The 14,491-nt window shown below is 37.3% G+C and overlaps 1 protein-coding gene and 1 pseudogene across 1 annotated transcript; both read left to right on the forward strand.

Moving 5' to 3' along the window:
• Window positions 1–2,702: 2,702 nt before the first annotated feature.
• LOC129289170 (uncharacterized) lies at window positions 2,703–5,047 on the forward strand. The gene is made up of 2 exons (XM_054925978.1): window positions 2,703–4,441; window positions 4,672–5,047. Exons 1-2 carry the CDS (start codon window positions 2,703–2,705, stop codon window positions 5,045–5,047), a joined length of 2,115 nt encoding a protein of 704 aa, XP_054781953.1.
• On the forward strand, window positions 4,802–8,122 carry LOC129287849 (uncharacterized; annotated as a pseudogene).
• The last annotated feature ends 6,369 nt before the right edge of the window (window positions 8,123–14,491 follow it).

Consider the following 14,491-nt stretch of genomic DNA (forward strand, 5'->3'; position numbering starts at 1 on the left):
ATAGGGTACAGAGGGAAGATTGAGCTAGGAATACGTGTAGTAAACTCAAGTCCAGAATATACTACTTGGCTGAAGAGTATGATTCAAGGAGAAAACCCTTTATTCTATCCTCAAAATCCCTTATTAGGCAATGACTTGAAAGAGATCAATGGGCGACTGGTTGAATGCTTGAAGATGAAGGAAAATGAGTTACAAGAGCTTGCTAGTTCAGAGACCAAGAATAAGGAAGAATTGGAAAAATACCAAAATGAATGCATTGAGTTACGGAGGAAGCTAGCAAAGGAAAGAGAAGGGCATAACCTTGAAGAAACACCTGAGACTAAGAAATTGAAAAAGGAAAATGCCAAACTGAAAAGGGAAGTGCAAACTAGTGAAAACAAAGTTCAGAGTACTAAAGCAAGACTTGTCAAAATGGTTAGGGAAAATGATGCATTGAAGAAGGAATTACAAGACATCAGGCCTATTGAGGAGATGCAGCAAGAAATCAATACGCTCACAAGACAATTGGAAAGGAAAGTGAATGAGCTAGCCAGGGTAAGAGGAAGTGCAGCTGAGACGGCACAGAACTTTGTTCAGAGGCTTAATCAACAAAATGAAGTCTTAGAGGAGTGGAAATCACTTTGCCTTGGTCAAACAGAAGAAACCAAAGAGTGGATGTTAAAATGTAGGCAGATAATTGATTTGGCTAATGACAAAATTCCAGAATTTGCAAGAGCATTTAAGCAAGCTGAAGGCATGGTTCTCCCTGGAGGAACTCCGTTAGAGATTGTTGAATTCTTCCATTTGTGCAATGAAATTGTAAAAGAACTCAATAGCGTGACAAAGTTCTAAATCTGTATTAACATTTGAATCATTGTATGAGGATCCATATGACGCTTTGTGGTTGTGAAATTGTTGATTGATTTGTACTACAATCATTGTCTTAAAACCTTGAATTTTGATAGGATCCAATGTCCTTCTAATTCAATAGTCAACTTTAAATCCCCTATGAAATAATAAATTTCTGGAGGAATTTAAAGGGTGCCAGTGTCGTGAAACCCTTATGTCTACACAATGCTGGATATCTTACAAAACAAACGTAAAGGTAAAACTTATTAAAATTAATTATCATATTACACAGGTAAGCCAACATTGCGCCTTGAAAGAAAAACTCGGTTGACCAGATTCCCGCCACTCAAGCATACAACACGCGATCGCGTAGTCGTGCAATGGAAAATTCAAACGTGAATGAGTCAGCGGCCTTAAATGATTGGATGGCTGTAGTGGAGTCTAAAATGGCCGAAATAAGTGACATGATGAAACTGCTAACAGAGGCTCTAAAAGGAAGGAGTGATGATAATCCACCACAGAATACCATAACAAATGAGAACATAGCTAACAGAATAATTGAACCAAACAGAGGATCAGATCCTAAGGTACCCACGCCAGAGAAACAAGATTCTGGGATAGGGGCCTTTAACGTACCAGATGGTCCTGGGGAAGATTATACCTACATGGTCCAAATCCCACAAGTGTTACATAAAGAGAAGGAGTTAAAAGAAGAACTTGGAGAGATGAAAGATCAATTGAAGACTCTTCAAGGATCGAACACGTGGGGTTCCTTAGACTTGAAAGAATTATGCTTGACCCCAGAAATTGATGTTCCCAAGAAATTCAAGATGCCAAACTTTGATAAATATGATGGTACAAGTAACCCAATTTATCATTTGAGGGCCTATTGCACAAAGATGTCCATATGGTCACAAGATGAGAAATTTTTAATAAACTTCTTTTCTGAAAGTTTAACTGGAGCTGCACTAACCTGGTACATGCAACTAGATCAAACCAAGATTAAAAGATGGAAAGACCTTGTGGATGTCTTCATGAGACAATACAAATTCAATCTTGATACTGCTCCAACTAGAGAACAATTGAAGGCGATAACTAAGAAATCATCAGAATCATTCAAAGAATATGCTCAACGATAGAGAATAGTGGCTTCACAAGTGCAACCTCCCATGGTGAATTCTGAACTTTGCTCATACTTCATCCGTGCACTGCCTAAGCCATTTTACCAACACATGATAGGAACACATGTCACTGATTTTGCTGATTTAATGGTGATTGGGGAAAGGATTGACATAGACATATGAGAAGGGAAGATAGCCACTTCTCAAGCTGAAAGTAGTTCACGTAAGAATTATGACCAAAAAAAGAAAGAAGGGAACGTGAACTATATTCAACCTGTAAGACAAGCAGCTACCAGTTCTCAAGTCCCTTATCAAATAGAAGGAAGGAATCAAAGACAGCAACAATTTGGGTTTAGACCTAACAAGCATGGACAGGATGGAGAGAGGAGAAATGTCCAATCCAGGGATAGTCGCCCATGGCCCAATTTTGGATTAACAAATGCTGAATTGTACCATAAACTTTTGACAGCCCAATTATTAGGTCCGCGGCCTTATAAGCCTCTTGGTCCGCCTTACCCGGCATGGTATAATTCAAATGTTGTTTGCGAATACCACATGGGTGCACCTGGATACTCAATAGAAGACTGTGTGACGTTTAAAAGGAATGTGCTAGACCTGGTTGATTCTAACCATATCCAGCTTAAAGAAGAGGGAAGCTCTACCCTTACTACTGATCCACTCCCAAATCATGAAAAATGAGTCAACGCTATTGAAGAAGAGGATGCGTGCTTCAAAAGCTCCGCAAGGATCAGGATGCCCATGAATGAGCTTTATGCTCACTTAAAGGAGTATGGCTATATGCGAGAAATGCTCCTTACGAATAATATTAGTGATCAAATGCCTGGATACTGTGAATATCATCAGGAGAAAATAGGCCATGACGTAGAAAGCTGTGAACAGTTTAAAGAAGCTGTTAGAAAAATGATGGCGTTAGGGATCGTGTCTGTAAAGAAGGGAGACGCTAAAGTGTGCATGGTAGAAAAAAAACAGATTGAGCTTGTCATTAAAAATTCAAGCCCAAAAGAGTGGGTCCAGGTAGTCTCTTTTATGATAAACAAAGCCTCTGTAGATCTTGCACCTCATGCAAGACAACCAACATTGACCATAAGCACGCCTCATCCCTTTCCCTATGAAAGTGATCGAGCAGTCCTGTGGAAATATCAAAGCATTGTGGGGAACCATAAAAAACCAACGTTGATTGCCGGGACAAGCAATGAAATGGCAAACCAAGGGGGTGTTACTCGAAGTGGAAAACCATACTTACCATCTTACATTAGGAAAATGGTAAAAGAGAAAAATGCAAGTATTGACAGGCCAAAGGAAGATAATCCTAAAGAAATGGAAAAATTAGAAGATGAGTTTTTATTGATTATGAAGCAAAGTGATTACAGCATTGTGGACCAATTGAAGAAAACTCCAGCACGTATCTCCATACTTTCTTTGATTTTGAATTCTGAAGCGCATCGCCAAGCATTACAAGAAGTGTTGAATCAAGCTTTTGTGCAGCCTAATATAACCCCTGAGAAGGTGGCAACTGTAATGAATGTTGTAAAAGCCTCCTCTACCATTTCCTTTTCGGAAGAGGAAGTTACAGAAATCGCTGTCTACCATTCCAAGGCTTTGCACATCACTTTGAAATGTGAAGGGTTCATAATCGCAAGAGTATTAATTGATGGAGGATCAGTGTTAAATGTCTTGCCGCTTTCCACATTTGAATCATTATCACTAGAAGCTTCAAGTGTACATAAAAGCAATATTGTGGTAAGAGCATTCGATGGATCAAGACGGGAAGTATTAGGATCCATTTATCTCTCCCTGGAGATAGGGCCTAGCAGGTTTAAGGTGGATTTCCAACTCATGAACATAGACCCAAGTTACATAATGTTGCTAGGAAGGCCATGGATTCATTCTGCTAGGGCTGTTCCTTCTACCCTACATCAAAAGGTTAAATTCATCAGTGATGAGAGAATTATAGCAGTTAAAGGAGAGGAGGAAATCATGGTGAGCAAACCAAGCTTACTCCCTTATATTGAGGCTGCAGAGAAAGATCATGGAGTTTCCTTTCAAAGCCTAGAGGTCGAGGGTATTTGCGATAGTACTCATAACATCAATTCCGTCGTGGCTAAAATCATGGCGAAGAGTGGGTTTATGCCAGGGAAAGGTTTAGGCTCTCATTTACAAGGAATTACGTGTCCAATTAAGGTTTTGGATAATTGTAATCGCCAAGGGTTAGGGTATGAGCCTACCCTAGAAGACCAGATGAAAGACAAAGTAAGTTTGGCAAAAGGCAAAAAGGCCAGTAAATTGGAGATTCCACACATTAAAGAATCCTTCCCAGGCCCGTCTGAGGTGATATATGAACCAACTATCTCAGTGATCTCTTTTAATGAAGATGTAGCATGTAGAACAAGTGCCTCAATTGCAGTCAATGATTCCAACAAAGTTCTGGCGAATTGGGAGTTTGAAGAGGCCAATGATATCATTAGCTTAGAGTAATTGTTTCAATTATGTTGTTCCTATTTTGTTATCTACTCTTTGAGCCCAGGTTTAGGTAATAGATCTTGGGTATTCTCTAATGCAAATTTTTGATACACATAATTCATGAAAATGAATTTCAATTGCATTCATGTCTATTTCTTTATTCCACCCTATCTACTTCAATACATTTTTCTCCGTTTCATTCCTGTTCCTTATTTTATCTCATTCCATATTCATTATCCAGGGATTTTATTTCTTCTGATTCTATCTCTCACCCAGAGATTAATAAACCCTGTGAAGATGATTCATTCGTTGCCACTGATATGCATGATTGTGAGTCTGATGATGAAGACATAATCCAAACTTTTTCTAAGATGCTTGAATTGAGTGATAAGGGAATACGCCCACATGAAGAAGTGATTGAGATGGTTAATATGGGAACCGAGGAGGATCAAAGAATGCTCAAAATAGTAGATAATCCTGAAAGGGAACAAACGATTGAGTTGTTTAAAGAATACATAGATGTGTTTGCATGGTTATATAAAGATATGCCTGGGCTAGACCCAAGCATTGCTTCTTATAAAATACCATTACTTCCCAAGGTCAAGCCTAAGAAATAGAAGTTAAGGGGAATGAACATGGGGGTGTCCTTGCAAATAAAAGAAGAAGTAATAAAGCAGTTAGAAGCAGGATTTTTGGAGGTAGTAACTTACCCACAATGGGTGGAAAATATTGTTCCTGTTCCTAAAAAAGATGGTCAGATTCGAATGTGTGTTGATTATCGTAATTTAAATAATGCGAGTCCGAAAGATGACTTTCCATTACCCCATATTGATGTATTGGTCGATAATACTGCTTGAAGCTATCGCTATTCCTTTATGGATGGTTATTCAGGGTACAATCAAATCCCCATGCATGAAAGGGATAAAGAGAAAACAACCTTTACAACCTAATGGGGAACTTATTGTTACCGGGTAATGCCTTTTGGTTTGAAAAATGCTGGGGCAACTTATCAACGAGCTATGGTAGCACTATTCCATGACATGATGCATAAAGAAATTGAAGTATATGTAGATAATATGGTAGCTAAATCAGCAGAGAATGAGAGTCATGTTGGAGTCCTTAGAAAGCTATTTGGGAGATTACGCGAATATCGGCTAAGATTGAATCCTAACAAATGCATTTTTGGAGCCCTTTCTGGGAAGTTATTGGGATTCATTGTGAGTCGTAAAGGGATAAAAGTAGATCCAGATAAAGTGAGGGCAATTCAAGAAATGCCATCTCCCTAAATAGAGAAAGAAGTTAGAAGTTTCTTGGGACAATTGAATTACATTGCTTGATTCATTGCCAATCTAACAGCCACTTGCGAACTAATGTTTAAGCTGTTAAAGAAAAATTGCAAGGAGACATGGGATGATGATTGTCAAAAAGCCTTTGATAAAATTAAAGATTATTTGTTAAATCCCCTGATTTTGGTCCCTCCATCACCAGATCGCCCACTAATCCTTTACCTAGCAACTTTACCTCACTCAATGGGAGCAATGCTAGGTCAACGTGATGATTCTGGAAAGAAGGAAAGAGCAATTTATTTCTTGAGCAAGAAGTTTAATGAGTGTGAAGCTCGTTATCCGGTGATTGAGCGAACTTGTTGTGGACTAGTATGGGCAACTAGAAGGCTAAGGCAATACATGCTTTACTACACTAACTGGCTAATCTCACGAGTGGACCCACTTAAGTACATCTTTGAGAGCCCGCACATTGCAGGAAGAGTACTAAAATGGCAAGTTGTACTATCAGAATATGATATAAAGCATGTGATGCAAAAGTCAGTCAAAGGTAGTGCAATAGTAGATCACTTGGCCGATAATCCTTTAGAGGATGACCAGCCATTAGATTTTCAATTTTCGGATGAAGGCATATGCACTACAGAAGAAGGTTGTGATGAAGGAAACAATGAAGAGCAAGAATGGGAAATGTATTTTGATGGAGCTGCCAACATGCATGGAAATGGGGTAGGAGCGGTGATCGTTTCACCAGAAGGAAAACAATTTCCAGTGGCCATCAAATTAGAATTTGATTGTACTAACAACATAGCAGAATATGAAGCTTGTGTTAATGGTCTTCGAGCAGCTATTACCCTTGGTATACGGTGTTTGAAGGTATTTGGTGATTCAGCTTTCATTATTCATCAAGTAACAGGAGAATGGAGAACAAAGGATGTAAAATTGATTCCCTATCAAGAACTCCTAACAGATTTGATTAAGTAATTTAAGGTTGCTAGCTTTCATCACTTGACTAGAGATAAAAACCGTTTCGCTGATGCTTTAGCCACTTTAGCAGCAATGATCCAACTTGATTGTGGAGTCCATGTCCAACCTATCCAAGTGGAAGCTAGAAGCTTTCCAGCGTACTGTCTGAATGTTGAAGAAGATCGAGAAGCATATCCTTGGTTCCAGGATATTAAGGATTATATCACTAAGAGATCATACCCAGCTGGAATGACTGAGAATGAAAAGAAAACCCTTCATCGTTTGGCTATGACATTCTTTATCAGTCAAGATGTTCTGTACAAGAGGGGTTATGATGGTACTTTACTTCGCTGTGTGAGCTCAAAAGAAGCAAAGAAAATCATGGTTGAGGTACATGAGGGCATATGTGGCACGCATGCGAATGGTCATACTATGACCAAACAGATTCAAAGGTGTGGCTACTTCTGGTTAACAATAGAGAAAGATTGCTTTGAATATGTCAAAAAATGCCACAAATGTCAGATCTATGCTAATAAGATAAATGCTCCTCCAATCCCATTACATAATTTGGTATCACCCTGGCCATTCTCAATGTGGGGAATTGACATTATTGGTCCAATTAACCCAAAAGCTTCGAATGGACATCGCTTCATCCTTGTTGTGATTGACTATTTCACAAAATGGGTAGAAGCAAATTCATTTGCTAGCATCACGCAAAAGATGTTCCTTAAATTCATGAAGACAAATATTTTATGCCGATATGGGATTCCTGAAAGGATCATTACTGATAATGGTCCCAATCTCAATGGAACGGAAGTCAGGAACTTTTGCGAGAAGTTCCAAATCAAGCATCATAATTCAGCCCCATATAGACCTCAAATGAATGGAGCAGTTGAAGCAGCCAATAAAAATATTAAGAAGATCATTGGAAAAATGACAGTAACTTATAAGGATTGGTATGAGATGCTTCCCTATGCTTTACATGGTTATCGTACTACTGCACGCACATCCACAGGGGTAACCCCATACTCCCTTATTTATGGAATAGAAGCTGTTACACCCATCGAGATGGAAATACCATCTTTAAGAGTATTGGCAGAGGTAGATTTAGAAGAAAATGAATGGATACGAACTCGATTTGAGCAACTTAACATGATTGAAGAGAAAAGGCTCATTGCAATGTGTCATGGATAATTGTACCAAAAGAGAATGGCAAGAGCTTTTGATAAAAAACTTCGCCCACGGGAATTCAGTGCTGGTGATCTCGTACTCAAGAAAATATTGCCTAACCAAGAAGATAATAGAGGCAAATGGGCTCCGACCTACGAGGGACCTTATGTTGTCAAACATGCCTTTTTTGGAGGAGCACTAATCCTAGCTGACATGGACGGTCAAGAGTTAGCAAAGCCCATTAATGTGGATGCTGTCAAGCGTTACTTTGCTTAAATAGAAAATGAAAAAGAATGAAGCGCTCGTTAGGTTGAAAACCTGTAAAGGCAACCTAGGAAAAAGTTAGAGCCAATGGAAAATGAAAAGGAAAGAATAGCTTGTTGGGTTAAAAAAAAAACCTGTAAAGGTAACCTAAGCAAAAGTTAGAGCTAAAAAAAAAAGGGGGGGCAAAGCCATGATAAGAAGAAGAAGAGTTCGCCAAGACAAAAGGATGTCTTCGGAGAAGAAAAGGAAGGCATCAAAAGTTAAGTATCTATGTTTGGGAAAGTTGACTCCATCGTCTCTCATATTATGCATATCAATAGCAGCTCAGTGAAGCACCTGTTGGGGTTTTGAAAAGCTAAAGGAAAGAGATGTGATTAAGTAAATCCATATATCCCATTTGCGCTTTGGCCATTTGTACTCATAAACCAAGATATCCCCATTTCTTTATGAATTTTAGCATCAGTGAATGAATTTTTTCCGCCCTTGCTCCTTTGAGACCATCTTTCTTCTCGTTTCGTGTTATCATATTCGAATACATATCTCATATATTACAGCAGGTTCGCATTCAAGGAACAATATTTATTGACACATTTACTTGACATAGAATGTTGGTATCTTTATTCTCGCCTTTCGCCCTTGAGGTATCAAGATCATTGCGTAGGGGTAAAATAATAATGAGAGCATGTGTGCTATCAGTGTTCGGTCATAATAGTTGATCTCATTAGCTTGAAGACAAGATCAAGTGACGAGAATTTGGTCATTGGAATTTTCTAAAGAGGAGCAACGGCATACTGTGATACTACACCTATTAATGAATATAAGGTTAAATAACGGACTTAGAAGTATTACCTTATGTTCGAAATGATTTATTCAATGTGCACAAAATTTTCAAAAGAGGATAAATATTAAGATAGTTTTCAACATTAAGCTTTCCAATAAAATTCTTGCAATACATTTGCATTATTCATACATTTGCATTGGGGCAAATAAGCGCGTCTTACCCTTTGCATTTATCACAAAAGGAAGTCTCATAAATTGAGACAAACAAAGGTTCAAACCTTTTACATTGCAAATCATCCATCCATGGTATATTGTACATATTTTCAGCACTTATGAAAATCATACACGGCGCATTACCACATTGCATCCCTTGTCATAGAAACACGCCGCATTTGGATTGGGGCAAAATGACATAGAAAAAAAACAAAAACAAACAACAACAACAACAACATAAAAAAATTTTTAGGAAGTAAGAAAAGAAATAACGAACCTCACCTGTAAGTTTCTCATATCTTCCACGTGAAATAAAACCTATTCTCACCCCCCAAAGCCCTGTAACGACAGGCACCTTAAAGCCCAGTACCGGCTGGCATAATTCTTTAAAGCCTTGTCACGGCAGGCACCCCAAAGCCCAGTACCGGCTGGCATGATTCTTTAAAGCCCTGTAACGACAGGCACCCTTAAAGCCCTATCACATCAGGCAACCCAAAGCCCAGTACCGGCTGGCACGATTCTTTAAAGCCCTGTAACGACAGGCACCCCAAAGCCCTGTCACGGCAGGCAACCCAAAAGCCTAGTACCGGCTGGCATAATTCTTTAAAGCCCTGTAACGCCAGGCACCCTTAAAGCCTTGTCACGTCAGGCAACCCAAAGCCCAGTACCGGCTGGCATGATTCTTTAAAGCCCTGTAACGGCAGGCACCCTAAAGTCCTGTTACGGCAGGCACCCCAAAGCCCTGTCACGGCAGGCAACCCAAAGCCCAGTATCGGCTGACACAATTCTTTAAAAGCCCTATCACGACAGGCACCCTAAAGCCCAGTACTGGCTGGCACAATTCTTTAAAAGCCCTATCACAGTAGGCACCCCAAAGCCCAGTACCGGCTGGCACAATTCTTTAAAGCCCTATCATGGCAGGCACCCTTCAAGCCTTGTAAAGGCAAGCATCCACCAGGTCCTTTGGAACATAGGCAATTCATCTCCATTGAGGTTTTATTTTGTTTAGTTCCTAAATCACATTTCATTTTAAACTCTTTGTTTTGTTTTGTTTTGTTTTGTTTTGTTTTGTTTTGTTTTGTTTTGTTTGTTTAGTTGTAGGTACCTAAGAGCCTTGCCCCCCAAACAAAATACATGTTTCTCTCTTCATTCATTTCTAAGAAAAGAATATCATCTCATAAAATTCTCACTTAAAAATTAAATGAAGAGGGGGCATCTAGTCAACATATATTTTGTTTGGATCGTTGTCATTTAGTCATTTTCATTCACATCATTGCTAAAACCAAAAAATTATTATTATGTTTGTTATCCAATAGCCTTGCATCATTTGGTCATTTTGATTTGTGTCACATCGGTAAAAAAAATCAAAAAATTATTTTACTGTATTTGTTATCCAATAGTCTTGCATTCTTTTATGTTCGCATCACATTGCTAAAAAAAAAAAATCATGTCATTAAGTTTGTTAAGCAATAGTCTTGCATTTAATCATATTTTATCGTGTCAAGGGCAATTAGATCTTTTCATAGGTATTGCATGGCCAACCAAAATACATGTTCTATCTTTACTTGTCACTTATGTAAGAATTCAAAAACACACTTTTTCATATACTTACATAAGAAACAAGTAAAGAGGGGCAACTGTGAACACCGTATTTTGTCCAGGCATTTTCTAAATTTAACAAAAATAAAAATAAGTAACCAAAAAAATATAAAAATGCAAAATAAAATTTAATCCTTTTAAGATTATATTTTCAAAACAAAAAAATCTAATTTAATTGATAGGGCTTAATTTTATCTTTTGATTAGGATTTTATTTCTTTTAGCTCATTAAAATAAAAAAAATTTATTTAAATCTTTTAAAATCTCTCCCAAATTATCTCAAATATTTAAAAAAATAATTAAGTGTTAAGGGAATTAACTTTTCTATCCTTAAATCTTATTTTTCATTAAAATTAAAAATATAACCTTAATCTAAAAAAAAAGAAGACATTAATTCAAAAAATATATATATAAGGCTGTGGTGAAACGCACAGCCTTTCACCACAGCTAACAGCAGATGTCTTCAGTGCTGATCAGGGAGGAAAGAAAACAGAAACACGAGCAGAAACACGCAACAGTTACGCAAAAGCATACCAGAGAAGCAAGCACAGAACAAAAAAAAATAGAAAAGAGAGCCAGACGTGCACGAAGACAGCAAAAGGAACAGGAAGTAGAACACAGCCATATGCAGACATGAATGCACACATACTTTCGGCCATGCAGCAGAAACATCAGAAACAAAAACACGAAACACCAGTAAAAGAACACGTGCAGCAGGAAAAGATAGAGCCAGAGAATACAGCACCAACACATATGAAACTCACGTAAAGAAAACTAGAACGCAAATATGAGCAGAAGCATGCAGAAACGAAAACACAGAAATGCAGAAAGTAAATACAGAACAAAAAGAAAAGCCAGACACATGCAGACAAATAGAAACACGCAGCAATACACATGCAGAAGCACAGAAGGTAGAAGGAACACACATAGAAAAAAAAAGAGACGATGTACACAGAAAATGCACAGAAAGGAAATAGAAAAGTGCACACAAACACAAAGGAGACAGAGCAGTGAGCACACACGTAAACACAGTAGCAAAAAAAGCAAGATACACAGCTACTCATGCACGGGAAAAATGACAAAAAAACAGAGCAGAGAAAGCAGCAGAAAAGGAGAGAAAGAGGAAGCCGAGAGGGAAAGACTGAGAGCATAAAAGAGTGTCCAGACTAGGAGAGGAGGGGGGACGAAAAACGTTGAAAAACAGAGCAAGAAAAGAAGAAAAAAACCTGAGGACGGTGACTGAGTAGAGAGGACCGAAGAACGTGATAACAGAGAAAGAGAGACCGAAAGTCGTGAGAAAGAGGCTGAGGAGGAAGGAACTGACTTGCTGGAGAAAAGATAGAAGAAACCAGGACAGAAATGCAGAAAACAGAGCACGAAAGAACATAAGAGGAGAGGAAAAGGAGACCGAGGAGAGTTCAAAAAATAGAGACAAGAGAGGAGGTGACGGTGGAGCTTCTTTTTTTCTGGAAAAGCTAAGAGGGAGAAGGATCTGTTCTGGCTGGAGGAAACCGAGAAGGAGAGGACCAAAGGACGCGAAACAGGGACTGAAAGAGAAGGAGCCATTCTGGCAAGCTGAGGAGACAGACGGAGAAGAGAGAGAGCTCGAAAAAGCAGAGACTGTCATCCATAAGCAGAAAAAATAGAAATCAAGGGAGAAGAAGAAACAGATACGTTCGAGAAAGAAGGAGAGTCCGAGCTTTCTAAAAAACAAAGAAATCGAGAGAAGGAAGGAAACCGGGAAGAGACGGAGAGACAGAGTTCTTCTGGTTTAAAACGGTAAATGTTTTGTTATCTATTGTGCAGATTTTAGTCACGTAGTGATTTTCTCTCCCATGCTCTCTTAACTAGTTGCCATGAATAATTTAATTTTGACCTGATCTTTGTGATGTTTTGACAAAATAAAAATAAAAAAAATAATAAATAAATAAAGTGATTTTTTTTTAAAAAAAGTGGAGAAGAGGGATGGAGAAATTATAAATAAAGTTTTGCTTGCTAGCCTGATATAATTATAGGCATATTCTGATTATAACTTTTCCTCAAACGATATATAAAAAATGTTTTCTGTGGTCATTAGGCTAAATTTTGGAATTGGATTTTTAAATATGTTATAGTATGAAAGAGGATATAAATGGGTGGTGTCATGGCTTTGACCCTTGTACCAGCAGAGGCTTTTGTTTGTTTATAACATCCCTTCTTTATTTGTATGCTCATTATGTTGCTAGAAGAGAGTTCCATTTTTAGCTATTTTGAACTTCATAATTGAAATCCTACAAAAAATAAGAGAGTATATATTTGTTACTTATTTGTCATAAGGAGTTTTAAGAATTTCTGCAGGCATCTAGAATGATCTCATATCGTGTAAATTAATAGGATTTCGCAGGTATAGAGATCCAATTTATATAAAGCACTCAAGGGTTTTAATGACCCACCGTAAAAATTAACTATCTTTTCATAATCTAAAAACAAATTTATGTAAGTTCCATGTAAGATTACGAGAATCTTTGTAGGGACTTAAATTAATCACATTATCGTGTGGGATAATAAATCCTCGCAGATATAGTGATTATCCATTTTTATAATAAATAAATAATTTTTGTAAATAATCATATAATATACAATTTAAGAAACTTAATTAACCAAATTAATATATTTAAATTGTAACCATATTTACCAATTATATCTTTAGGTCATGTAAGATTTTTGAATCTCCGTAGGCTTCTAAAATCATCGTATTACCGTGTGAGTCAATAAAACTCTGCAGATATAACGATTTAGTTTTTAAAATATATATACATATATATTATATAATTAATTAAATCAATTAATTAAATTTAATTCCTGTATCGTGTGAGATTTTAAAATCTCCGTGGATATTTAGGATAATCATATTACCGTATAAGTCAATAAGGCTTTGCAGGTATGATAATTAAAATTCTTCAAAACATGTATATACACACTTAAAATATATTTTTAATACTTAAAATATACATAAGAATAAATAAATAAATTAAATTGCCAAACTCTTCTATCGTGTGAGATTTTGAAATCTCTGCAGATATTTAGAGCAATTGCGTTACCGTATGAATCAATAAGGTTCTGCAGGTACTGCAATTAAATTCCCAATCACAAAACAAAAAAATAATTTTTAAACCATTTTCTTTTCTTTAACTCAAAATTCAAAAATTGAGAAAATAATTAAAATTAAATTACTTTTTGCAATTTAAAACACACATCAAAATTTCAGAAATTGTTTTATTTGCAAAAGGGTGAATTATTTCTAATTAATTTCTCTTCAAAAAATATTTTCACTAATAATTTTTAAGCCCGAACTACGTGGACTTTGATCCCCATCACAGGGTACGTAGGCCTCAGAGTTAGATTCTGAGTCAAGTCCGTCCTCCCTCGTAAATAAATAAACATTTTTCACTCAATTATCATCATTTTTATATCAGACACATGAATATAAAAGGGATAATTAAAATAATTTTAAAACCATATTAATAGAGCACAACAAACTTCAGGTAACCGTTCTCACGAACGAGTGTTGTGGGGTGCCTAACACCTTCCCCATACTCAACCAACTCCCGAACCTATTCTCTAATTTCGGAGATCACCCTTATCCTCCTTTTAATCGGTTTCCTGAGATTTACCTCAAAATCTTGGTGGCGACTCCTCGTTCGTCCGCGTCGCATTTTTCCGGGTGCGACAGACACCCTTTGCATGTTTGTTCTTATTTAATAGAATGTCTCTTTTGAATATGAATGGTTGAGTTTTTTATCTATTAAAG

Source organism: Prosopis cineraria, unplaced genomic scaffold (assembly GCF_029017545.1).
Source record: "Prosopis cineraria cultivar Desert tree isolate PC_DT_omini unplaced genomic scaffold, ASM2901754v1 PC12, whole genome shotgun sequence".
NCBI lineage: Eukaryota > Viridiplantae > Streptophyta > Magnoliopsida > Fabales > Fabaceae > Prosopis > Prosopis cineraria.

Bases quoted from the DNA above. Each gene is read 5' to 3' on its own strand.
- LOC129289170 (XM_054925978.1), top strand. From the start codon at position 2,703: ATGCCCATGAATGAGCTTTATGCTCACTTAAAGGAGTATGGCTATATG. The intron at 4,442-4,671 runs GTAATTGTTTCA...TTCATTATCCAG, and splicing joins AATGATATCATTAGCTTAGA to GGATTTTATTTCTTCTGATT.